Here is a 26,513-nt window from a genome sequence, read left to right on the forward strand (position 1 = left end):
TAGGAATCGCCCCAACTTAGCTTTTATTTTAACTCTGAGCCTGCCCCTTGCTCTGCAGGGCCTCTCTTTGGGGGGGTTCCCAGCCAGCCCCCCCATACTCATCAGGGTCCCCCCAAGCAGCTGTCCTTTGCTCTCCAGAGCACAGCCTCAGGTCGCCCCGGTGGCCCCATCCCTGCAGTGGGGGTGTCCAATGCCCCAGGAGCAGAGTCCAGCTGCCTCCGGAGGGGCTGGCGACAGCTTCCCGCTCTCCCTAGAGCGGGGGGGCTCTCCCCCCGACGGCGCTGGTGCATTCCCAGCCCCCGGCCGGAGCAGGCCTGGACTCATCGCTCCAGTGCCCCTGTGCTAACAGTCGCCACGCAGGCCTGGCGGGCCCTGGGTGACTCACAGCTCTGTGTGTCACGAGCCTCCGAGCTGCAGCTACCACCTGAGCCCCAGTGGGGGCGGGCTGCGGGGGAGCCAGGAGCCTTCTGCAGAGTGACAGGGGTGGGGGGGGAGGGGAGCAGCTCCATGCTCTTCCTTTAAGCCGTGCAAAGGGGATTTGGTGCTGCCAGCCCAGGAGTTTCAGGGGCTTGGAGGGCCAAGTGCTGCATGATCGGTTTCCCCAGCATCGGGCCCTTCTTGTTCTCAGCGGCTCTGGGGGAGGTAGCATGGTCCAGTGGTGAGAGCACAGGCAGGCCTGGGGGTGGCAGGTGCGAGGGGGTGGTTTCCATGTTGCCCTAATTCGGCTCCCCTTCCAGCTGGTGGGAGTTCTAGCGTTTGAAATCCCTGCAAGCCACTAACTCGGGCTTTTGCGGTGATCCAAACGGACTCCAACCAAGTATTGACACAGGAAAGGCACAACCGAGTGGCAAACTCTAGCTGAGACGAAAAGCTCCTGCAGTGACGTGCTCACAGGTGTTAACGCCACGGCTCGCTTATCTACACTAGAACAATGCCACCTGCTAATTAGCTACTGTGTGACAAAACCACACCTTATGTCCTAGCAAAGACCGGCCACGACAAACCGTACGGAACAGGCGGGGCTCAGAGCTCAATGGGCGAAGTGAGCCGAGACGGGATTGTGCAGTGGTGTGGGTGCTCGCCAGAGACCGGTTTGAGTCCCTGCTCTGCCTTACACTTCCCGGGTGATCTTGGTCAAGTCACTTATAGTCTCCGTGCCTCAGTTTCCCACCTGCTGTAGCTCAGAGGCGTGTTGTGAGGAGGATGCCTGCTGAAAAGCATTCTCTGAGAGCCAGATATTATTAAAACCAGCGTCACGAACTCCCGGGCCTCACCACGGTGTCCGTTTTTAGAAGCGATGCGTTGCTGGTGAATCTTGTGCTCGAGGGCTGACTGGAAAAGGGATTTTTATTTCCCATCGGGGGAAAAAAATCGTGACACTTTTCACAGAACTTTTCAGCTTTTGCCTGAAACAAATCACAAAAAGATTCCCTCCCTCCCCTCCCCCCCAGTCCAAAGCCCAAAAGGGACGGTTTTTGACACAGGAGAAATGGGAAATGATGGGTGTTTGCTGAGGAAAACTTGCAAATAGTCAATGAAAGCCAGAATTTTCATCAGCTGTTTCTGGGAGGTTTTTACCAAAAAAGACCCTTTTTTTGTGTGAAAAAGCAATGCTGGTGTTAAAGTCCCCCGGGCGTGGATAGAACACTCAGCAGGTAGTGCCAGTCGTGTTGGAATGCTTCAGGCAAATGAGTTCTCTCATTGCTGCTTATTTCTATCCCTGTGTCCCCTGGGCGCTGCAGTGGTAGGTCAGGATTGGAGGGTGCTTGGTGCTGTACAAACACTGAACAAGAAAGATCGTTTCTGCCCCAAAGCAAGATGGAGGCCAAGAGGCCCATGGGGGAGTGCAAGTGTTATACACACGCCTAGTGGGTGGGGTTCACTCGCTCGTGTTGTGGCACTTGGAGGGAGAATGAGTTTGCTCTACAGCCTTCGCTTCCAGCTGGAGAGGCTCCTGCGCTAAGCTCCCAGAGGTCCCCGGTTCAGTTCTGCCCCAGAGGTCCCCGGTTCGGTTCTGCCTCTTGGCCTTACACAAGGAGACAGGACTGGTCAGCGCGGGAGGCCGTGTCTCAGCTCAGAACAGCGCAGTGAGTCTCTGGGGAAGTGTGGAGGAGGATGTAGCTTTGCGGATCGTTACCGGCAGCACCCTGCAAGCAGGTGGGGTGGTACCCTTGAATGCGACCAGCTCTGGGGTTTGCCTTCTGTCCCCAAGGGCTCTTGATCCGGCTAAAGGAGCAGGATGGTGAGAAACGGGCCAGGCAGGGGTTAGCAGAGCACGTGGGCCGAGCCGCTTGCTCGGCAGAGCCAGAGCGTTGCAGAATGACCTGCGCATGCCCCCTTAGGTGCTGCTGATCCAGGCAGTCAGGCCCTCGTTCTCCGCTTCCCCTCTGCCATTGGCAGCTCCTGAAATCAGCGGGTTGGTGTCCAAGGCCCCTCCCTTCCCTATTTCCTGGGGCTGTAGACGCCCCCTTCTTGGTCGTACCCTGTGGTGGCGAGAACAGCCTATTTATTGTGGCTCAGGCATGGTTCTCGGGCCAGGTCCTTGGCTGGTGGCAATCAACAACCTCAGTAGAGTCGCGCTGATTTACACCGGCTGGGCACCGATGTTTCCTCTAATCTTTTCCATCCATGTGCAGAATAAATTTTAAACACACTGAGGCATGTGAGGATGTGCACCACCTGCATAAACACACACCCAGCTGTGGGTGCTCTGTTAATCAGCTGGGCTGCATTGACATCTCTCCCAAGCGGCTTCACTAGCGGCCAGCTTACCGGGAGCACTACTGGGGATCCTGAGGTTTTAAGACGGGCATTTGAGAGAGAGAGTGCGAAGGCCAGAACGAACCCCATGACCACCGAGTCTGACCTGCTGCACAACGCCGGCCAGACGCCCACTCAGTCATTCTCACGGTGAAGAGAATGAGTCTCCCTTGCCACGTAAGTTCCACAGCAGAACGGGAGCCAATCTTTTAGAAAAGCCTCCCGCCAGGATGTTAAAGACTCCACATGCAAGGATCTTAAATAACTCCAAGTCTCCCTGGCGGGGTTTGATGAGTAGTGATGGAAAGTTTTAATCAAAGTTTTAATGGGGAAGCTGGAGCTGCATCAGTACCACCTGCTACCAGTGAGTTCTAGCTATCAGCACTCTAGGGCTGATGGAAACATTTCAAGCGAAACATTCCCCTCCCCCTCACCCCTGAAAATGGGGTGGGTTAAACAAATCTAGTTTCTCTGTGGGGCAAGATCAATGTTGGGAAAATTTTCCATGGGGAAAGTCAACACAAAATGGTTAGTTTGGGAGCGGCTGCCTAATAATCTTTGTGGCCCGGCCAAGTGGCTGCAGTGTCTCGTGGGAGTTGTAGTTCCAGCTCCCTTATGCCTGTTCCCCCCCTCAGTCGTCCTCCCTAGCTGGCCTTCACCTCCCAGGATGCACTGTGGTCTCCCCGCTGAGTGGCGGCCCTGCATCATGAGGACCCTGCGCTGGAAAACGGTGACATTTCTGAGTTAACGTTTTAGAATGTTTCGTTTCTAAATAAGTTCCCGTCTTTTGACCTTTTGCTTTGATTTGGGGCACATGGCAATGTCAACATTCCTCCGAGGAAAACCAACTCTATTAGATATTTAGCTGGTCTTTATATTCGTTCATGGCTTTTTTTTCCCACCCTGATACCTGTGTGAGGCAGGTGTGAGCCCTGTTTTACAGATGGGGAACTGAGGCTGGGGGGATATAAGTGACTTTGCTAAGGTCACACAAAGAGTCTGTGGCGAAGCCAGATCTCCTCTGCCCCTCTCTAGTGCTTGCATCCACTACCATCTACTAGCCTGGCCCTTTGAAATGCACCAGCTTCCAGGCTAGCAGGTGCTTGCTGGAGGACTAGTTTGAATGAGGTGTGTGTCAGTCCACAAGCACTACACACACGCACACACACACACACTGGCAGGCTTCCACGTTGCACATTCAAACAGAGTTTGCACACACTCACGTGGACACCACACCCACGCTTGCAACCAAGGCACATTTGGATGCACGTACACAAAACATAACTCATCGTGCCAATGTTTTCCGCCAAATGCACACGCAGGTGCACACAAACACTGGACACATGCCCAGAACCAATGCACATGCATGCACAGAGCACATGGTCTTGTGCACACACACGACAAGAGCAGTCTTAGGTACACATCCAGTGTAGCTGCCTGTCGAAACTTACAATAGTGGCTCCTAGATCTGTAGCATTTTCATCTTTCCGTCTCCGTGCTTTGCAAAGAATGAGGCATGTATCCTATCTAGGGCTCGGGGGAAGTGGTTAAAGAGTTTGACGTGAGAGGGGACATGATAACGGTTTTCAGGTCTCTAAAAGGGTATCACAGGAAGAAGAGGGGAAATTGTTCTCGGCCTCTGAGGACCGGACAAGAAGCAATGGGCTTAAACTGCAGTAAGGGAGGTTTAGGCTGGACATTAGGAAAAACTTCTTAACTATCAGGGTGGTTAAAGACTGGAATAAATTGCCAGGGGAGGTTGTGGAATCTCCATCACTGGCGATATTTAAGAGCAGGTTAGACAGACACCTGTCAGGGGTGATCTAAATCTAGCATGGTCCTGCCATGAGGGCAGGGGGACTGGACTTGACCTCTCGAGCTCCCTTCCAGTTCTACTGTTCTATGATTCTATGACATCCTCCCCGCCCCCCCATCTCAAATCGGGATACAAAGTTGAGATCTTTAAAGAATTCACCAACGGAAGAACCAATTTGATTTTTCTCCTTGTTTTGGACCCAATTGAAAACGGTCTGATCCTTTGGAAGGGTTCGGTTTAGATTTCAACCGTTCGCCTTGAAACGTCTTTTCAGTCAAATGAGCTTAGAGATCGGAATGAAAAGTTGATTCGTGCCAGAAAATCATGAATTTGTCAGTGGGATATTGTCACTGTTCTGAAACACTGAAAGTTTGGGGGGCCCCTGTGCCCCATTATGTTCATTCTGGGAAAACCCTGAAAGTTGGAGGGGAGGGGGGTTTCTTTGACATTGTTTTCAGGCTGGGAAAGTTGTTGTGCCCGACGCTGTTTCACTAACTGCCATTTCTCATTGCGGTCCAGCTGGAGGAAACTGAGGCACGGGGTGGCTAAATTACTTGCTTTCCGCTCAGTGGCAGAACCAGGCACCAAACCTAGATCTTCTGCTTCCCAGCCTAGTGCTTTCTCCCCTGGACATTATCCATTTGCTTTGGAAGGGCAGCTCCGCCTGGGCGGTGAAAGGGTTAAGACCAGATGCAGCTGGTTTTGTTTGACACCCCCCCAGCTCGCTCCCTGCCAGGGCTCATTAAGCGAACCCCCTGCCCCCTGCCCAGGGAGATTAATAATTCAGGCTGTGACTCCACAGAGCCAGTAGCAGTTTAGCTCCCCCCTCCTTTTTTTCCCTCCTCCTCCTCTCCCTGCCTCTCCCCTCCCTACTCCGGGACTCACTGTGCAGCGGGGATGGAGCAGGGCGCAGGAGCTGCCTAACTCTGCTGGCGGACAGGGCACAGGAGAGGAGCAGAGGGAGAGCCGCTGGGCTCAGCAAGGTCCACCCGGGCTGGTAGAGGGGGCAGCGCTCGGCAGGGTTCAGCGGGCGAAGGAGCCGGAGGGCAGGAGAGAGAGACTTGGACTGGAAGAAGAGGGAGCGAGCGAGGGCGCGATGGATCCCAAGGACCGCAAGAAGATCCAGTTCTCCGTCCCGGCGCCCCCCAGCCAGCTGGACCCCAGGGCAGTGGAAATGGTAACGGGCGCGCGGTGGGGGTGGTTTGGGATGTGGGGGTGACACGGCGGAGAAGTGCTGGTGGTAGGGCTGGTGCCTGTTTGCTAGGGTCACCTCCGCCTCCCCCCGCCCGCTCCTGGACATCCCCTGCCCGATAGCCACGTGCTCGCAGACACGCAATTCACACAGCCCCGTCCCTCTGCTGCCCGGTACCCTCGCACCTGCGCACGGCCCCAGCCCTCCTGCACACCCACTGCTCGCCACTCGTGTGCACCCCCGTTTCGCACGCGCGCCCGTGCGTGCCCTCGCATGCACTGTGGCGTGTGCACATTGCGGCGCCCCCAAGTCGCCCAGGGACACAACCTGCGTCAATGCAGCTCAGCGCACGGTCCCACACGCCCTCGATCTTCACACTCACGTGCCACCGGAGGTGGGTGTGAATCCGTGCAACTATAGTGACCCCAAAGGGGACGATTTGCACCAATTGAGTGCCAGGCCCTAGATAGACTGACTCCCCCCCAATCTGATCCCTGGCTAGCCAAGGGCTGACCGCCCCCCCCCCTTGAATGCACCTCTTCCCCTTTGCTCCAACTCCATCCCCCCCGAGATGCACGGAGCCAGGACCAGGCTGTCAGCAGGCTCAGGCTGCTGTGTGTTACGCGGAGGGAATGTCACAAAAGCCGCCTGCCCTGGGCAGCCAGGAGGGCAAACCCTGAGTTCTTTGCAGGACCAGGCCCCGTGGCGGGAGAGCAGCCACTTGGGTGCGTGTCAGTGGCCGCGCTGGGTTAAATCCGGCTGCAAAACCCTCGCCAGCCGCACAGGTGCGAGTGAGCCGCCTGGTGCCTCCAGCCAGGCTCCTAGGAAAGGGATTTCCTGCCTCCGGAGGTGCCTGGGCTCCTGCTCCCGTGAGCCCCCAGCAAAGATCGGAAGGGTGGTGGGGAGGGGGTCGGATCAAAGCCCCCTTCTGTCTTGGGGGGGTGGGGGGTGGCGCTCCAAAGTGAGCAGTGTGGCCGGTCGGGAGAGGACACAATCCACGCATGCCAGGCAGGAGGGCTGGGACAAGGTGTGTCGTGGGGGTGCGGGGAGCCAGCGAGCCAAACTGTGATCCCCTATAGATCCACTTCAAGATGGGGGGGGGCGGCAGCACCCTGGGGTCCAGCACCTGACACCTGGTGCAATTGCACAAGTGAGCCTGTTCCGCTTGCACGGTTCACCCTCGTGAGCGGTGAGTCGAGCCAACGTCCTCCGGGCGCACACGCCGCACGGTGCAGCTGGACACCCAAGAGAACTGTGGTGCTCGGGGTTACCGGCCAGAAGTGAAACGCGGGTCCCCTCCTAGGCATGGGCATGCTTTGACACGTGCAACGGATGGGGGGCGGAGCTTCAGTCAGACCAATGGGACTGTGCGGGGGAGGGCAAATCTCTCACCTGCCTGAGGCTTGCAATTTGGGGAGGGGTAACAACCCCCCCCTCCAAACGCTGCCCAGGGTTGTAGGGAAATTCCATTCCCAGGGGCCCGTCAAGTGACCATCTGACGCGTGGCGGGTGCCTCCGCGATCGGAGCCCACAGGCCTGACTGGTGGAGCCGTGGCCAAGCGACAGATGACGCCGTTTGCACCAATTGGCCCCCTTGATCGCACCCTCAGTAGGGAGGCCAAGGGGCTACGGGGACTGATTTCCCTTCCCTTCGCGTGGGGGTGCCACCCAATCCAGGGGTGAGGCAGCATGGGGCTGGCACCTTGCCCGGGTGCTTTTAATCAGGCCCATCACCCAGAGACTCCGCCTGTGCCCCCGGAATGACCCAGGCGCCTGTCTCTCTCCCTCCATCTCTCCCTTGCTCCTGCCGGGTGAAATCCACATCTGACTTTTTAGTCTGGAGTCGCCCAGAGCAGTGGCCCCCTCACTCTTTCCATCCGCGTGTGGAATAAATTTTGTTCCATGCACCACCACTGTTAACTCCTGCTGCCGGGTGTGGGGGCTCTGCTAATCAGCTGGCGGCATTTGAATCTCTCCTGGGGGGCCGCCTAAGCACTCAGCCTACAGGGAACTCTGCCCTGGGGCAAGTAGAGGTGCACCAGGTCTCATGGCCCAGCACAATTCATCCCCGTAGGTTGGAGCAAGCACCCGCTGCAGCTGGATTTTCTGGCCCAGCCTCTCCTGCCATCTCCTCACAAGGGGGTCCCTGGGCTTAGGAGCTTCCCTTTTCAACATATTCATGAATGATCTGGAGAAAGGGGTAAACAGCGAGGTGGCCAGATTTGCAGATGATACCAAACTGCTCAAGAGAGTTAGGACTGAAGCAGACTGTGAAAAGCTCCCAAAGGATCCCACACAACTAGGTGACTGAGCAACAAAATGGCAAATGAATTTTAATGTGGATAAATGCAAAGTGATGCCCATTGGAAAACCATAATCCCAACTATACGTACAATATGATAGGGACTAAATTCGCCATAACCACTGGAGAGAGAGAGAGATCTTGGAGTCATTGTGGAGAGTTCTCTGGCAACATCCACTCACTGTGCAGCAGCCGCCAAAAAAACAAGCAACGTTGGGAATCATTAAAAAAGGGACAGTGAATAAGACCGAGAATATCTTACTGCCTCGGTATAAATCCACAGTAGCCCACATCTCGAATACGGCATACAGATGTGGTCACCTCTTCTTCTATTGGCACTGGAAAAGGTTCAGCAAAGGGCAACTAAAATGATGAGGGGTTTGGAACGGGTCCCGTATGAAGAGAGATTTAAAAGACCGGGACGTCTCATCTTAGAAAAGAGGAGACTAAGGGGCTGATAGGCTAGAGGTCTACAAATCATGACTGGTGTGGAGAAAGTGAATTATGAAAAGTTATTTACTTGTTCCCGTAACACAAGAACTAGGGGGTCACCAAATGAAATGAATCGGCAGCAGGTTTAAAACAAGCAAAAGGAGGTATTTCTTCATGCACCACACAGTCGACCTGTGGAACTCCTCGCCAGAGGATGTTTTGAAGGCCAACACTGTAACAGGGTTCAAAAAAAGAGCTAAATAAATTCGTGGAGGATAGGTCCAGGTCCTACCCATTAGCCAGGATGGGTAGGAATGGTGTCGCTGGCCTCTGTTTGTCAGACGCTGGAAATGGGAGACAGGAGAGGGATCACTGGATGATTCCTTGTTCTGTTCACTCCCACTGGTGCATCTGGCATTGGCCACTGTTGGAAGACGGGACACTGAGTTAGATGGACCGTCTGGCCGTCTTATGGACCGTCTGGCTGGAAACTGGATGGGCCGAGACCTTGGCATCGCCCCATGTCCGAGCTCCTTATGTCTCTATCTCACACTAATACACAACACTGACACACCCCACACAGCCGCTCTCTCACACACACACTGCACCACTCACACGAAGGGTGGGGAACCTCAGGCCTGGGGGCCAGATGCGGCCCCTGAGGTTCAGGGGTCCCTCCGCTGCCACCCACCCACAGGGCTGGAGCACACAAAATCTATGAGCCTGGGCCCCCCTAGGCTCTGGGGGGTGAGGGGAATGTGGGGAGGGTCTTTCTCCCACTCAGTCAGGGTCTTCTCACTTGTGTGCGGCCCCCGCTTGATTTTTCTGTGGGTCAGCAGCCCTCGACCCAAGAAAGGTTCCCCCTGCCCCGACTTACACCCTTGATACACCACACTGGCGCACACCACACAGCCATTCTCCCACGATACACACTCGCACACACAAGTTCACTGACACACGGACACACCACTTCAACACCCAAACTTGCACACCAGGCATTCGTGTCAAATCACGGCACACTCGTGCAAAAGTGTGCACGCACACACACGCGCCCCATCCAAAGAGCTGCACGCCCAGAAGGTCCAGGCACCCTTGGAGAAGCACAGTCCTGTGCACCCCAACTGTCTGTCGAGGGGGCTTTCCCCCGTGACCCACCGTAGCAGCTGAGAGCTAATGCCGGGGCCGGACGAAATCCCAGAGCACTTAAAGCAAGACGGGGCCCCCATTCACTTCTAAACTGGCCACTCGCTGTGGATGCTGCAGATCCTGGATCCCTGATTTGGGGTGTCTCAAAGGGTCCCAAGTGCCTAGATGTTGGGGGGGGGCTAAGAATGAATCAGGTCTCTTTGATGCATTTCCTGGGTACTGCTGTGTCCCCTCACCCCCATCATACGGAACAGCAGAGCAGGCAGTGAGACCCTAACCACTAGGCAATCCTCCTTAGATTTCAAGCTGGGTGCCCAAATAGCGGTGCCCACCTTACAAATGTGGTTCCTGATGACACCCCACAGAACCCCTGCCACCCCACGGGCAGAGAGGGGAAGGCAATAGCCAACACAACAAAATAATCTGCCATGGGGGGGGGCTTTTTTCGCCTGCTGGTGCCTGAGCCTTCCCCTGAGCCACGTTTCCCGCAGCCACGGGCGTGGCAAACGGCCTCATTTTGCAAAAACGAAATCCCAGGTGTTTGATTCCAACGTGGCAGGAGAAAACTGGGCAGGTGGGCAGGCTGGCTGCTTGGGGATCTTCCCGCAGGACGGGCTAGTGTCCAGCGCTGCGTGGCAGGGTTGGAAACCTGCTCCCTCCCGTGGCGGGGATCCCCGTGGGCTGATGTTGCGTGGTTTCGACATGCACGCCCAGTGCTGCCCAGTAGAGGGCGACAGTGCTGCCTGCCACGGCAGAGTTTGGCCGCTGCGGGCAGTGGAAGAGAAGTGGCCCGAGTGAGTAGCCACAGGGCTGGCGGGCCTGTGAGGGGCTGGCGAGGGCTTGCGATGGTGCTGGTTTACCGGCGGGGGGGCGGGTTGTGTTATTTATTACATGTATTACCGTGGCTCACAGGCGCCCTAGCACTGGCTGAGGATCCCGTTGCGCCAGGCGCTGTACAAACCCAAACACGCCCCGAGTTGCTGGCCATCCAACCCTAACACAAGAGCCGGGGTCAGACGGGGTGCGTGGGACCGTATGGGTCAGCGCGGACGGCCGTGAAACCAGGGTCCCGCTGGCCCAACCTTACCGTGCTGTTTCTGGGGCAGGCGAGCTTCCTGGCTGAGCAGCCCGATGCCGCGTCTTGGGTGGCCCCCGAGGCCAGGCCTGGGGACCACAATGGCTCTGACGCCGGGGGGGGGAAGGAAGGAAGGTGAGGGGGGGTCTGGCGTATTTGCTCTTTCCCCCACTGCCCCGTGGGGTAATCAAGTGACGCTTAAACCTTTCTCCCCCTTATGCCCCCGTTTAGATCCGCCGCCGGAGGCCCACGCCCGCCATGCTCTTCCAGATGTCGGAGCACTCCTCCCCAGGTGAGGTCCGCTCGGCGAGGGGGCTGGGGCTGCTATCCCAGCCCGGGGGGCACGGCAGAGAGCAGGGGGCAGGCCAGGCACAGGGAGGTTTCCAGGAAGGCAGGGGCTCAGCCACCGCCGGGGAGAGGGCGGGGATGCCAGACCCATTGGCCGGCAGGATCTCTCCTGGTTGTGGCCAACAGCGGAGACACAGCGGGCGACGCCTTCCCAGGGAGAAGCAGGGTTGGGATTGAAGCCTGAGGACTCCCCAGGACTACACCCCTCGCCTGGTCCCCAGGGGTCCCTCCCAGCCCAAGGGGTGAACCCCGAACTGAGAGGCCTTGAGGGACAGCCGAGGTGGCTCTTGGTGCCCAGGACAGCAGGTCCAGCTCTGGGCTGCTCTGGCCTGGAGTCGGGCCCTTTGGGCAGCTCCCTTGCTGGTGTCTCTCACCATCTGGGCACCTCCCTGCCGTGGGACGGGGGAATTCCCACCGGGCGTGGAGCGGGGAAAAGGGGGCAGCTCCGGGCTGGCCTTTGGGCCCTGCACCGAGGCGGCGTTTGCCTTCCCTCCTTAGCTGCTCTGAGCCCGAGCGCTGGGGATCTGTCGTCCTGCTGCCCCGGCTCGTGGCCTGACTGTCTTTTCCTTCTTCCCGCCTCTCTCCCGCCCTCTGGCTCCTGCAGAAGAGGAATATTCCCCTTACCAGGTCAGTGGAGGCAGGAGGAAGCAGGCCCTGCAAGGAGGGAGGGGGGTGGACGGGCTGGGGAAATGGAGACGCAGTGAAACAACCTAGGATCTGCCCAGCCTGGCAGCCTCAGGAGCCCCCTCCCCAGGGTTGCTTGGGAGGGTGGAGGTGGAGGCAATGGGGCCGCTACAAAGGTCCCTTCCCCCGAGGGGTGTAACTGGCTCAGAACAGGCACAAACGCAGCCTCAGGGCCTGACCCGTCTCCCGAGAGACTTGTCCCAGTTCACCCTCCGGTGGGGGAAGCTGCGACCCTGGCAGCGCCCTCGTCCCCCGGCGAGCGTGGGCGTGGGGGCGAGTGTGGGGCATGGGCTGTGGGTCAGGATGGAGGGGCACCAGCAGAACTGAGGATTGGAATAGTGGGGGGGGGGAGAAGGGGCATTGGCATGCGAAGTGTACGCAGGTTGCCGACGGCGGCTGCTTTCGGGCGCTCACTTCCAGGAGCGCTGCAAGTCACTGCCGTCCCGCAGGATTCATTTTCCGGGAGAAAATGCCCCTGACAACGGCTGGGTGCCCCCCCCGCCCGCCCCGGCTCCTGGCCTTGGGCCTTTGCCTTGCCCTTGTGAAGCCAGCCCGGCAGCGATAGACGGCCTCGTGCAGAGTTACCTTGGAAGCGCCCAAACAACTTCAGCAGCTGCCAAGCCCGGCTCAGTCCCCGCGCTCCAGGAGCTCCCAGCGGGAGACGATCTCTGCCCACGTTTCCCATGACTTCTCCTTGATCTCGCATGAAATTAAGTTCCTTGCTGCGCAGCACAGGGCTAAGCTGGGATGGAAGATGAAGCCCTTAGGAGCCGGTGCAGGGCTTGGCTGCTCTTCAAGTCCACCCCGCCAGGCGCAGAATGCACCGTTCGCGACTGTAGCAGATTTGTGACTTAGCCCAGAGCTGCCGCAAACTTTCGCCGCCTGGCGGGGACCGAACAGCCCCGGCATCTCGCGGGAGGTCGTGGGCAGAGCCCTGCGGAGACTTTGGCCTCCGTGGGGCCAGTTCAAAGTCGGCCCCCGTCCGCATTGACGGCGAATGAAACGTGTCGCCATCAGACGGGGGTTTGACAGTCTCGCGAGCGGCGTGGACCGGCCTGTCTGAGGAGGGGCAGCCCACAGCCTGTTCTCAGACTCAGTCCACTCGCCTGTTAGAATCCAAACTCACCCGGCCTCCTCTCATCCGCCGACCACCATCGCTGCTCCTGGGAGTTTGGGGGATTGACAGGGAAGCCAAGTTCAGTTCAAGCCCCTTTCCCTCAGGCCTGCCAGCGCCAAGGGCTCCTCCCCCAGGAGTCCTCAGCCCACCCCCTAGATCCTCTCTCCCCAGGAAAGTCTCAGCAAAAACTAAGGAGTCCTGGGGCACCTTAAAGACTAACAAATGTAGTGGGGCAAAAACTTTTGCAGGCTGCTGCAGACTTACCGGGCCCCTGAGCAAGGCGGGAGGGGAGGGGGGCGGCTCTGCAGCCCCTCCCCCCAACCCGTCAGTGCCAGCCAGAGTGTCCCACATGGGGCTGCAGCTGCTGAATCACTGGGCCCCCTGGTGCTTGCCCCTTTTGCCCCCCCCCCATCCGCCAACCAGCTCCTTGTTCTCCCCAGAAAGCCATTCCTACTTCTCTGCCACCCGGCTGGGCTAGGGAGCCACTCACCCCCAGGAGGCGGCAGAACCCCAGAGCCCTTCTCCTGTGCGCGGTGACCTTGCGCTCCTTCTCCCTGGGTGGCGCATAGAGGCGCTCGAATCCCCAAAGGAGTTTAGGAGCCAAACTCCCAGGGATGCAGGCCCGCCGGAAGGGGGGGGGCAGGACAAAGGGCCTGGATCCCCGATGGCTGGGGCCTGGGATCCTTTAAATTGCTGTGCTACTGACTGCCTAGCCCTAGCCCCGCCCCTTCCACCTGTGCCCCGCCTCTTCCAGAGGTATGGCACAGGCCCCCGCCTCCCCGCCTTGCCCAGGGGCCCGGCTAGGCTGTCGGCCCCGCTGCGGTAATATTGGGGATAGCTAAGAGCCTAAACACCTTAGTTTGCAGCATGGGAGCTGTGTGGGTCCCAGGACGCGAGCGGGACGAGGTGGGGGATGGGGTAATATCTTTGATAGGACCCAGACAGCTTTTCTTCAGGCCTGGGGAAGAGGGAGCATCCCAGCTAGACACCAGCTGCCGCAGGCTGTTCAGCACAAGGCGTTCGCACGTGTCCCAAGAAACCACCCAGCGAGAAGTGGGCAAATTAGCACGGCACCGGAGGGCAGCGTCGGAGCCAGGGCCTTTCACCTGCCTCCCCGGCGCAAGGCTTTGGTTTGAGCGCGGGGCGGAGGGGTGAGGCCCTGGCACAGGGGCGCGGAAATCGCCCTTCACGGGGTCCGAGGGTGGCTTGGCATTCCCTGCTTTTTGCTTCACAACAGCATCCGCCTCGGGAGGGGCAGCGGGCAGCACATGGGGGTCCTTGCTGTGAATCCAGGGAAGGCAGCTGAACCGGGGCCTCTTTGGCTGAGTCACTTGGGTGGCTGCTGGACCCGCTGTCCCAGTCCTGAGCTTGGCCCTCCAAGGCCCGTGTGACCTGGCGACTCTCGGGGTTGCTCTGCTCTGGTGCTCTTGACTCTCTCCTCCCTTCCAGAGAACGCTGGGCGAGGGCCACCTGCTGAAAACCAAGAGGACCAACCCGTGTGCCTACACCCCACCCTCCCTTAAAGGTACGTTGGCTTTTATTCCATCTCTTGTAAAAAGCGAGCTTGGGGCCAGCCCTGGGCCGAGAGACAGTGCAAAGCTTATGCCTCGCATACACCCTGCTACACCTGTGAGGTCCAGATCGCTCTCAAGTCCTGTTCCGCCCCCAAAGGATACCCTGCCTTTCCACAGAGGCATGTTTCATCCTTCACTCCCCTCCTTGTCGGTAAAGCCATCTCACCTGGTCAGTTTCACTTCCTGCTTCTCGTCAGTTTCACATTTCCCTGCACTGAGGTCTGGTTTCCAAAAGCTTCAAGGGAAAAGTGAAACTCCTTAAAGGCCGCATGACCCTCTAGATCATAGCTTTGGGGCTCCCGCAGAGCCAGGCTAGCAGGGGGAGCCAGGATGCTGTTCGGGCTTTTCCCTCCTCTACGCCCCATTAAAAACAGCCAGTGTGTTTTATTTGAAATGCCTCAGGCCTGAGGGGTGGCACTTGAAAAAGGCTAAATGCTCCAGAGAGATCAAATAAGCCCAGCCGCAACATGAAGAGGGAGCTAAATTGCGCCATCCCCATGCTACAGGTAGGGAAACTGAGGCACAGCGTGGGAACAGTGACTTGCACTAGGGCCACTCAGCTGGGCTTAGAACAGGGCGATCCTGGCTGTCAGTCCCTTGTTCACGCCACTAGTCCAAGCTTCCTTGTCCTGGGGAATTTGCTCCCTCTGAGATTCTGACAATTATATGGACTAAGCGCTGGGATCAGGAGCGGTCTGAGGCCGGATGCGGCAGCTGGCGCCCCAGGTGGAAGGCGCGATCGGCGCCCCTGCCTGCATGGCTGTCAATGGCCGTGACGTAATCATGGGGCACCCCGGCGCCCCGTGACGTCATCATTGGGTGCCCAGGCCGGCAGCTCCCTAGGCAACTGCCTAGTTTGCCTAGGCTCACGGACCGCCCCTGACTGGGATAAATTGCCTAAGCAGGCTGTAGAACCTCCATCCCTGGAGATGTGTAAGAGCAGGCGAGACAGATGCTTGGGGAGTCAGGGATGATCTAGATCAGGGCTGTGGAACCTTTTATGGGTCAGGGGCCATTGACCCATGTGCGCTCCAGCCCAACGGGGAGACAGCAGGGGGGCTGGAGCGCAACACGGGGTCCCCAGTGCTGGCTGGGGAGCCCTGAGCCTCAGGGGCCAGATCCACACAAGCCAAGGGCTGCATCCAGCCCCCGGCCCTGAAGTTCCCCACCCCGATCTAGATGGAGCTTGTCCTGCCGTGCGGGTGGGGGACTAGACTTGACCTCTCGAGGTCCCTTCCAGTTCTAAGATCGAACCGTAAAGCTGATGGACCCTGATCAGCATGGAGTTGAACATGGGATGTTGCGAGATAAAGCCACGTCCCTCTACAGCAAGAGCTAAAAGGCAGCTGGTTCTCAGCAAAGGCTGGGCGGCAGAGTACGCTGTCCTTTTCTCAGTGCCTCTGGGTTCCAGGCTGGGGTTCTCTTGGGCAGTGGGGAAGTTAAGGTCTGTGCTTTTCTCGCCGGGTTTGCCTATCAGCTGTCCTGGTTGGCAAATAGTTCCCTCTGTTTTTGAGCAATGGGCCAGCATACCTTTTGTGTCCCCCTTAAGCCTTATCTTGAGGTCTTTATATGGGACTTAGATGGTAGGTGAGGTTTGGAAAGGGCCCTCTCCACGAGGGTAAATTTCTCTCCCGCCTTCCCAAGCTCTATTCTTTTCTCTCCCTCCCGGTGTAAAGCAGCGGCACCGGGCGCAGAGCCGGTGAAGTTACACCCGTGTCAGAGGGAGCCGAATCGGGCCCCCGCGTGTTTACTGACATGATCTATTTAAAGCCCTAATTGGCCGCCGCGTGTGCGTTTGACAATCTGTCTGCATTGCGGGTGCTGCCAAGTATGTAAGAGTTTCCTGCGACGCAGGAATTTCGTTGCGGGGTGCGTGACGCCAGAGCCGCTGCTGCGGGAGGGTAAGTGAGAGGCAGGGTCATCACTCCGCTTCGCTCACCCCTTCTGGCGGCCGTCCTTGTGGTCTCTGGGTGCTTGGCAGGCAGCCTAGAGCTCAGGCTCCCCCTCCAACGCAGCGTGGGCAAAGGCAGCTGCTGCCATGTCACAGATGGGGAAACTGAGGCACATAGCAGGCACCCTGAGGGGTGGCTAGTGGGAAGGAAGACTGAGGAGTGGATTTAGGAAGCACATCTCTTGCTCTGCCACTTCCCCCTCCTTCCCCCTCTCTTACACAATCACAATGTCTCCCATGCGCACACACTGCGTCAAACTCACACATACGCACGCACACGCTCTGTGCCGTGTATGGCAATTTCCCATCCGCCGCCTGCTCCCACTTGATCTGCACGCAAGTATTGTTCTCACCTGTCTCTCTGGCATCTCAGGAGCTGTGAAAGCTGCCAGGAGTCAGGCCTGGCTCTCCCGCCCCCGCGTTCCCAGCCCCCGCCTCGTTCCCGCGCTGCCTTCGAAGGCGCTTTGCTCTCGGCATGGCAGCGAGAGAGGGAAGGCCCCCGACGCTGCCGGGTATGTCATTCAGGGAAAATCATGCCCTGGATTGATATCGAGCCTCCCGCTGGTTAGCGTCGGGCCCAGCTGGGACGAGCCTAGATCAGCAAAAGCTGCCTCACTTGGGAAAACTCCAGAAAGACCCAGCGGATGTGAACCAGAGTCACTCCAGCACCGTGAGGCCTGTTTACACCAGCGGGAATCTATCCCCAGGGCTCCTTTTGGGTCGGTCCCTCAGGGTGAAATCCCCCAGGCTTTCTCTGGGACTGCCAAGCCCCCATGCGGTCTGAGCCCCGGTCAGCTGACTTGCAGGCAGTCGGTGACCCCAGCCCCACTCCTGGCCCCACCCCTTCCATGAAGGCCCCGCCCCGTCCCCCATACCACGGGCAGTCAAGGCAGCGCGGAGGGGCCTGAGCACAAGGAGGGCAGGCAGCGTGTAGCTCCAGCTCCCTGGCCAGGAGCACTGCGAGGCAGGTGCGGGGGGCAGCAACACTCCGCCCCCAGAATGCCTGCAGCAGGCGTTTTGGGGAGCGGAGTCTGGGTGGGCCAGGCTGGGGGTTTGGGAAGGCAACGGCTCCCCCGTCTCTCATATGCTCGCAGGGCGTGGTCTGTGGTGCTGAAAATAGCAGCGCGGAGACCCTCCCGCTACTGGAATGTTCGAGCCCCCAGCCCGGGTCAGCGGGCGCAGCCAGCCGGGGCCAGAGGGACCCAGAACGTGGTGGGATACACCACAGCGTGGACCCGGAAGGGACAATTGGACCCTCTCGCCTGGCCCCTTGTACATTTCACCCACTGGCCCCAGTACTGCGCCCTCGTGACTTGTCCTCCCCCTCCCCCGGCAGTTTGGCACCCGTCTGCCTTTCAAGCGACCCGCCCAAGGGCCAGTTGTTCAGCTTCGGAAGCCCCCTGCTCCAAGAATCGCCCCCTTTCCGCAGCCAGTGCCGGGAGCAGCACGGGGCAGGAGGAGGTATGGCCGGGGCGTTCCCAAGCCCCCTCCTCCCCTGGCTGATCCACAGTGGCCGTGACGCCCCATTGTAAGTGGGGGAGGGGTCAATTTGGGGCCCCTCTAACTCTGTCCGGGGCCAGAGCAGGCTCCTGGATGGGGGAGGCACATTGTGCTCTGCCCGTGGCCCCTGAGCTCAGGAGCTGTGGGTACGGCCTGGCCCTTTGGAGAGCAGGTGCTGTGCCGGTCTGTCCCTGAGTGGCCATGGGGCATCCCAGCCCACACAGGGCAGCCCCGCCCGCCCACCGCCTGCCTCCCCTCGGGGCATTGCCTGGCCTGCTGGCTGAGCCGGCAGGGGCTGAGATGCCGACACTGACCAGCCAAGAACCCCCCCTCCCTCCCCCCCGCTATCACCACTGGGCCATACTCCCCCGCAGAGTCCGGAACAAAATCCAGTTCCCGTCACCCCCGGGATCCAACCACTAGACCGGATTCCCTCTCCCCGCCAGGAACAGAACTCCACAGTCCTGACTGCCAGGCGGTCCCTGCTCTAACCACTATACCACACTCCCGCCCGCAGTTACGAAGCAAGAAACCCGACTCCTGCCCCAGACAACAGCCAGGGAGTGAACGCAGGAGTCCTGCCCCCTTTTTTCACCCCTTTTAGCCCCACGCCCTGATTCTCCCTCTGGGCAGGGCTGTGGGGAGCACGTGCCTTGTTCAGACCCCTGTTCCTGCCAGCCTGCAGCCACCTCTTTTCAATCCTTTGTACCCCGCACTTCGCTCATACAAAGACAACGTTGCCTTTGTTCTTCACCGTGGCAGGGCTGCAGTCCTCAGCAAGGAATGCACTCCGCCTTGTTTGGGAGACAGTGATCCACTGACAGTGGTTTATTACCTGGCTGTGTTTACAGCCACCTCCAATTCATAAGAACATAAGAGCGGCTGTACTGGGTCAGACCAAAGGTCCATCTAGCCCAGTAGCCTGTCTGCCGACAGTGGCCAGCACCAGGTGCCCCAGAGAGGGTGGACCGAAGACAATGATCAAGCGATTTGTCTCCTGCCATCCCTCTCCAGCCTCTGACAAACAGAGGCCAAGGACACCATTTTATCCCCTGGCTAATAGCCTTTTATGGACCTAACCTCCATGAATTTATCCAGCTTCTCTTTAAACTCTGTTATAGTCCTAGCCTTCACAGCCTCCTCTGGCAAGGAGTTCCACAGGTTGACTACACGCTGTGTGAAGAAGAACTTTCTTTTATTAGTTTTAAACCTGCTACCCATTAATTTCATTTGGTGTCCTCTAGTTCTTCTATTATGGGAACTAATAAATAACTTTTCTTTATCAGCCCTCTCCACACCACTCATGCTTTTATAGACCTCTAGCATATCCCCCCTCAGTCTCCTCTTTTCTAAACTGAAAAGTCCCAGTCGCTTTAACCTCTCCTCATATGGGACCCGTTCCAAACCCCTAATCATGTTAGTTGCCCTTTTCTGAACCCTTTCCAAGGCCAAAATATCTTTTTTGAGGTGTGGAGACCACATCTGTACACAGTATTCAAGATGTGGGCGTACCATAGTTTTATACAGGGGCAATTCCTACCAGTAACCCCCCTCCCCCCATTTCATCTACCCCGATCTGTTTATTTTTCTTCCGTGAAATATACCTTGAATCCACACACTATGTCGGAAAAAACCAACCCCACATCTGAGCGGGGTCCTGGGTGGGGCATCACGTTCTGCCCCCTTCCCCTGCAGTCAGGTCAGTTTTCCCCAACTGAATGGGCTCCCGAAGGATCAGCAAGTCCGAAAACCGGCTTTCAGCTGAGTTCAGCTCACCTGGGGGCATCTAAATAAGGATACTTAAAAGGATCTCATGGCATGGGGAAAAGATTAGAAAAGGGCCACAGAAATGACCAGGGGTTTGGGACAGGTGCCATATGAAGAGCGATTAATAAATCTGGGACTTGCCAGCTTGGAAAAGAGACATGGAAGGGGGGCTAGGAGAGCGCTCTACAAAGTCACGACCGGTGTGGAGAAAGTGAATAAAGAAACGTTATTTACTCCTTCCCACAACACAAGAAGGAGAGGTCACCAAGTGAAATGAATAGGTAGCAGGTTTAAAACAAACAAAAGGAAGGATTTCTTCACGCAGCGCACAGTTAACCTGTGGAACTCCCTGCTGGAGGATGTTGAGAACGCCAAGACTATGAAAGGATTAAAAAAACCTAAGTAAGTTCATGGAGGTTAGGTCCATGAGTGGCTATTAGCCAGGATGGGCAGGGCTGGTGTCACTAGCCTGTTTGCCAGAAGTTGGGAACGGGCGACAGGGGAGGAATCACTGGATGGTTCCCTGTTCTGTTCACTCCCTCTCGGGCACCTGGCATTGCCCGCTGGCTCTTGTACCCCCCCTCGTGCGACAGCCTGTGCTCCTTGTGCGTTCCAGCCATGCAGCGCATCGTGCAGTCCCACCTGGAGGCCGGCAGCGGGCTGGAGGACGAGGAGGCGGCCGAGGAGGGGGACAGCTCCGAAGAGGAGGCCGAGGACAGCAAGTCGTGTGACCCAGAGGACGCGGACACCGAGATCCCCGGCCCATGCGAGCTGGAGAGCAGCCCCGCGCCGGGTAAGGGAAACGCAGCACCCGTAGCCATGGGGCGGGGGCAGGGGCAGCTGGTGCCCAAAGCAAGTGGGGGGAGGGCTGCAGGGGGCACAGGCAGGCGCCCCTCGACTCGGCCCCACCGAGCTGCCCGCACGTCCTGCAGCACCTGAAGTGCCCCCTTGGGATAGCTGGGATACCCCTAGTGGTGCCAGTCGGTACTGCACCGTGCAGTACAGGAAACCCTCACCCTTCCTGGCAGAGGCGTCCCCACATTGACTGTGAATGGCACAAACTCTGAATACGGGGGCTGTGGCCCTTGCAGTGAGCTCCCTGCAGCTTCTGAACTCATCACAGGGGCCCTGTAGCCACGGGGAGCTCACCGTGGCTCTGGGCGGCCCCGGGGAGCTCGCCGTGGCTCTGGGCGGCCCCGGGGAGCTCGCCGTGGCTCTGGGCGGCCCCGGGGAGCTCGCCGTGGCTCTGGGCGGCCATGGGGAGCTCGCCGTGGCTCTGGGCGGCCATGGGGAGCTCGCCGTGGCTCCGGGCGGCCCTGGGGAGTTCGCCATGGCTCCGAGCAGCTGCGGGGAGCTCGCCGTGGCTCCAGACGGCCGCGGGGAGCTCGCCGTGGCTCCGGGCGGCCCCGGGGAGCTCGCCGTGGCTCTGAGCGGCCCCGGGGAGCTCGCCGTGGCTCTGGGCGGCCCCGGGGAGCTCACCGTGGCTCTGGGCGGCCCCGGGGAGCTCGCCGTGGCTCTGGGCGGCCCCGGGGAGCTCGCCGTGGCTCCGGGCGGCCCTGGGGAGTTCGCCATGGCTCCGAGCAGCCGCGGGGAGCTCGCCGTGGCTCCAGACGGCCGCGGGGAGCTCGCCGTGTCTCCGGGCAGCCCCGAGGAGCTTGCCGTGGCTCCGGGCGGCCACGGGGAACTCTCTGTGGCTCCAGACGGCCGCGGGGAGCTCGCTGTGGCTCCGGGTGGCCCCGGGGAGCTCGCCGTGGCTCCGGGTGGCCCCGGGGAGCTCGCTGTGTCTCCAGGCGGCCGCGGGGAGCTCGCCGTGGCTCCGGGCGGCCCCGGGGAGCTCTCCGTGGGGCCTGGGAGCCGTGGTGAGGTCCCAGCAGCTCCCAGCCCCCCCGCCAGGCGACTGCTGTGAGTAGCGGCACCACGAGTCGCGAAGGCTCCTTGCGCCTGTGTAGCCCAGCAGCGCCGTCGCTGGGGAGGAGGGGATGGAAGTCCGAGGAGGGGAGCTCAGGTTCAGATTTGGGCCTGGGGGATGCAGCGGGACCACGTGCTGCGAGGATGGCCCCGGGGGCCAGGAGGGTGGGCGTCCCGTCTGGCAAGGTGAGCGCCAGGTTTCGCAGGGCTCCGGGTGAACGGCCCTTTGCAAACCACGCAGCCCGCGGGCATCGCCTGTGGCTGGCGGCAGCTGCAGCTCTCCCCTCGCTGCCAGGCTGGGACTCGGGAGCGATGCTTCATGGCTGACCTGGGGCAGCCAGGTCGTGCCTCAGTTTCCCCACGGGGGGGCGGGCAGTGATGCTCCCTTCCACCTGGGCCTGACCGCAGCACGGCTCACGGCTCTCTCGCTGGCAGGGCCGTCCCATTCGATAGCACAGGGGTGGGTCGCCGCTCTCCTCGCTGGAGCCTCCTCAAGCCAGGAGCGCCGTCCCTAAACCCGAGAGCCGGGCGAGTCTCCAGGGCGCTGACCTGCAGGGGGCTCCAGGCTGCCTGGTCCCACTTAGGGCGTTTGCTGGCTCCTCCAGGAGCGTTCGCATCCGTGCTCCAGCTGGAGGGCTCCTGGCACGTCCAAGGGCATCCTGCTGGCCTGCCCCCCCAGATTCCTGTTTGAGGGGCTCAGACCACGTCTCAGCTCTTTAGGGTCCCTAGAGGCTCAGATCTTCCAGCTGCAGGGGCTGGATGGGTGGGACCCCGAGCCGTGCGCCTGGGGTGGCACGCGTGCAGGCAGAGGGTCGCGGGGCTTTCTGGGCCATCTGTGGTGAGGGGAAGGCAGGGTGGGCCGGGGGCGGGGGGGGCTTCTAACCTCTCCGGCCCTCGAGGGAGGTGATGGGTTTGAAGGGCGGGAGAGCAGTTGGCAAGCAAATTCCTGCCCGTGTGCGTGAGCCGAGGCCGTTTTCCCTGGATCGGCGCGGGGAGGGCGGGCGCTTTGCAAGCGGGTGGGAGGCAGCCGGAATAGCAAAATTCTATATAAAGGCCTCGCAATCCCCCCCCAAGCCCAGCCCGTTCCTGGATCCCACTTGCCAGGGACCCGCTGCGCATACTAAAATATCCCTTCATTTAGCGCCTTTGCTGCTAGGGAGAAACCTGTAACTACCCCCCCACACACACACACCAAGCACACGCCCCCCCCTCCCGGTACCATGAGCCATCAGTCACCTAGGAAACCACATCGCTGTTGCTTGGCACAAAGGAGCGGGGAGCCGGGTGCCTTGGCATGCGAGCAGAGACGCTCACCCACCCCAGCCCACCCACCTGCTCCCCCTGTGCCGGCCGGGGGGGAGCGATTCCCCACCCGACTCCCCATGGCATTGACGGGGGGAGAGCCACTAGCTGCCCGCATGGGCCTGGGCATGCCGGGGGCATTTCTCTTGGTGCTCTGGCAGCTCCGCACCCGTCTGTGCTGGGCAGCGCGAGCTGGGAAAGGCTGGGAGGGGTTAGTGGCAAGTTCTTTGTTTGGTGGGGCTCCAGCCCCGGCCTCGGCACATTCCCACCTGCTATCCCAGCCTCGGGCTGCCCCCCTCCCCTGCTCTGCCCGCGCCCCTCCCTCCTGCCCTGCAGCCCCCTCCCCGTCCACCCCCGGGCTCCCCACGCCCTCAGAGCCCTGCCGACGCAACAGTAGCGAGAAATCAACGCAGGCGCTTGGAAGGCGCCTCTCCCGGAAGCACTGGGGGTGGGGGGAATCGTCCTCGTCCTGTTTCAGATTTGTGTCCCAGGAGCCGTTCGCTGGCCTGGTCGGGAGCGGGGCCCCGCCAGGCAGGGCCCTGCACTCGGGAAGCTGCGGCGCCTGTCCCGACGCCCGGCAAACGTACAGTCCCCGAAGACAAGTCGGGGATGAAGTGGGGAGAGGGCAGGGCCAGCGGGAAGGAGCTAATCAGCCAGACCCAGCCTTCCCGACAGCAATACCTCTGCAATTAGCGATAGCCAGCGCACCAGCTGTCCCAAGGAGCCCCCAGCCGTCGCCGACTGGCGGATTTCCGACGGGCCGCACGGTAGCGGAGGCATCTGAAGGAAGGGAGCGTAGCAGCTGCGGACGGCCCTCCTTGGGCTCTGTGATTTAGATGTATTACCGGGGCACCCAGGGGCTTCCGCAGCCAGCAGGGGCCCCGTGTGCAGGGAATTCTACATCTCTAGAGCAAGACGCAGCCCCTGCCTCGCAGTTACTGTCTAAATCGGGGTGGGGAACCTCAGGCCCAGGAGCCGGATCCGGCCCCTGAGTTTCAGGGGCCCCCCTAGCACTGGGGAGCCCGCGCTGGTGCTCAGGCCCCTCCGCTGCCCCACCATGGGGCTGGAGCACATTCGGGGGATGTGGGGAGAGTGTCTTCCTCCTCCTCGGTCAGTGAGGGGTTTTTTTTTTTTTGCTTCTCCCTGGCGTGCGGCTCCTGACTGTTTTTTCTGTGGGTCAGCGGCCCCTGCCTCAAAAATGGTTCCCCACCCCGGTCTAAAGCGAGTAAAGATGGGAGGGGAAACTGAGGCACAGAGTAAAACGCAGGTCTCCTGAGTCCTCTCCCCCGGGCCTAGCCACTCAACCACTATGTGGGACTGAAGAATTAGCCCCCGGCGGGGGTCTGTCACCTGACCTGGCAGCAGCATCTCTAGGGCTGAGAGGGGCGGCCGATCCCTAGGCCCCGTTCAGCCCTTGGACAGTCTGCCGCAGCTGCAGACAAAGGGGATGCGCCGAGCCAGCGGTGGCAGGGGGAAATTCCCCTACCCCTGTAGGGACACCGTCTGCTGAGATCTGCCACACTCACCCCACCAAACAGCCATCAGAGGGGACCAAGGGCGATTGGACGGTGAGTCACAGAAAAGGGGGGGGCATTTAAATTCAGCCGGGGGGGGAGGGACGGGGTTGGGCGCAGTATCACCCAGAAGGCTTATCCGGCTGCTCTATTCCTTCCAGAAGACCAGGTCACGAAGGAGCTGCCTCTGGCCCTGGAGACGGCCGCCCGCCCGAAGCCCATGCTGCCGAAGCAGCACTCCGGTAAGGGGACGGCTCCCTCACGTGCAATACCAGCGGAGGGGGGCTGTAGCCTCCGTCTCTCAAACAGCGAGAAAACAGCCCCAGCCCAAGCTGGGAACCAGCTGACGCCGCTTTTCACAGGCTCTCACCCCTTCCCCGGCGTGCGTGCACCCCCCCCCCCCCCCCGCCAAGCTCCAGAGGCGCCGGGAAGCAGGTGATTACAGCGGAGAGACGTTTTCTCAGGCCAGGAGGCACCTGTCATCGCGCCGGCGTCTCTCACCTCGGGGCGACGGGCCTGGGGTTTCACACCTGCCCCGGTGTCCGTGCCACCTGCACACCCAACCCCCCTGCTTCTGGAGGGGACAGCCAGGCTGGTGTGCAGGGAGGGGGGCAGGCGGAGGGGAGATAGGCTGACACTCGGGAACGCAGGTGATGGTGCAAGATGTGGCGTCGGAGCGAACCGGGGCTGTCCGTGTGCATCCAGCAACCTAGTGAAGGAGCCTTCTCTGCGTTCACGGCCCCACCCCACGCCTGCCTCTCTCCTCCCGCAGTAGGTTGGGCCGGCGCGGCTCTGTTTGGCAAAAAAACCCGGGGCCAGAATCAGCAGTGAGTTCCTCTGGGGTGGAACCAGAGAGACACGAATGGAGTCACTCTGGATTTACACCAATCACCACACTCTGGCCCTTGTGGATCACAACCAGATCAGAGTCTGGTCTCATTTCCCGCCATGTTACATTTGGAGTGACTCCACCGGAGGCGAGGGAACCGCTCCAGATTTACCCTGGTTTCACCCAGGGCTGCATCTGGCCTCATGTGTCCGTCTCTGGGTCACTACAAAGCCCGACGAGGCTTAGAACTGAAACCCAGGCTTGGTTTCGCTTTTGGGACGGGTGCCACTTGAACTTTCTGGAGCAAGGCTGGCTCTGGGTGACGCGGGCTAACGGCCCTGTCACAAGAGGGGGAGCAGCCCGCCCGGACTCCAGCAGTCCCAGTTACACGCCCGAGGAAACGAAGTGGGTCGCTTTCACTTTCTGCTACAGCCGTTTTGCTTGGCAGCCGCGAGAGACAAAACCCGGCCGTGCGATTTGGCAGCTACTCTGCAGAGTTAATAGCCTCGCCCACCCCAGGACTGGGCCCCTCCTTTGTGGGGTTTCACTCCTGTGTGTGGCTGCATTTCTGGATTTGAACCTAGGCCCTCTGGAGCTTAGCGTAGGCGTTTCTACAGCATGAGCTACGAAGCCAGCTGGCGCTCAGCTCAGGCTGTTTGAGCTAAAACGTGGGTAAGAAGTTTGAGCTAAAACTTGTTCTTATCCCTCGCCGTACGTGGTCTCAGAGCCACGGCACGGGACAGCGAACCCCACGTGCCGTGGGGGTTCCATGCGCAGTGAGCGGGGCCACTCTAGGGGTGTGTCTAGACTACAGGGTTTTGTCGATGAAAGTGGACTTTTGTCGACCAAACGATACCTGCGTCTACACTACCCCCGCGTTCTGTCGACAGTAAGTCGACCGAACGTGGCAGTTTTGTCGATGGCGGTAAACTCATTCTACGAGGAAGAACGCCTTTTGTCGATAGAATTCTGTCGACAAAAGGCGCGATTGCGTCCACACTGTGCTGTTTCAAAAGAGAGCGTCGAGACTGTCGAAAACGCGGCTTGCTTTGGCGACAGAACGGGCTGTAGTCTGGACGCTCTCTTTCGACAGAAGCTTGGTTGACAGTATCTGTCGACCGAAGCCTGTAGTCTAGATGTACCCAAGGATTCTTCACCAGGCAGCTGGAGCGAGAATTTGTCCGCCCTTCTGGGCAGGGTCTGGGAATTGTGGGACAGCGCCGGAGGCGAATCCAAGCTGTTTCCGCTCTTGCCTGCAAATGCAGTGGAGGGGCTACCCGGGGCTTTTGGCGCCGA

The 26,513-nt window shown here is 59.8% G+C and overlaps 1 protein-coding gene across 4 annotated transcripts in view; it reads left to right on the forward strand.

Moving 5' to 3' along the window:
• Window positions 1–1,997: 1,997 nt before the first annotated feature.
• Window positions 1,998–26,513, forward strand: part of PPP1R1B (protein phosphatase 1 regulatory inhibitor subunit 1B) — a 30,257-nt gene continuing 5,741 nt past the window's right edge. Inside the window, exons 1-6 of one of the 4 annotated variants that reach the window (XM_075911265.2) lie at window positions 1,999–5,753; window positions 10,955–11,015; window positions 11,676–11,698; window positions 14,322–14,397; window positions 20,281–20,457; window positions 24,553–24,630. In XM_075911265.2, coding sequence (XP_075767380.1) covers window positions 5,673–5,753; window positions 10,955–11,015; window positions 11,676–11,698; window positions 14,322–14,397; window positions 20,281–20,457; window positions 24,553–24,630 — 496 coding nt within the window. In that variant the 5' untranslated portion in view covers window positions 1,999–5,672. Of the gene's footprint in view, window positions 5,754–10,954; window positions 11,016–11,675; window positions 11,699–14,321; window positions 14,398–20,280; window positions 20,458–24,549; window positions 24,631–26,513 lie in introns of all 4 variants that reach the window. The other 3 variants (XM_075911264.2, XM_075911266.2, XM_075911267.2) reach the window with 3 other exon arrangements.

The sequence above is a fragment of the Pelodiscus sinensis genome, chromosome 29 (genome assembly GCF_052426305.1).
Source record: "Pelodiscus sinensis isolate ZL-2025 chromosome 29, ASM5242630v1, whole genome shotgun sequence".
NCBI lineage: Eukaryota > Metazoa > Chordata > Testudines > Trionychidae > Pelodiscus > Pelodiscus sinensis.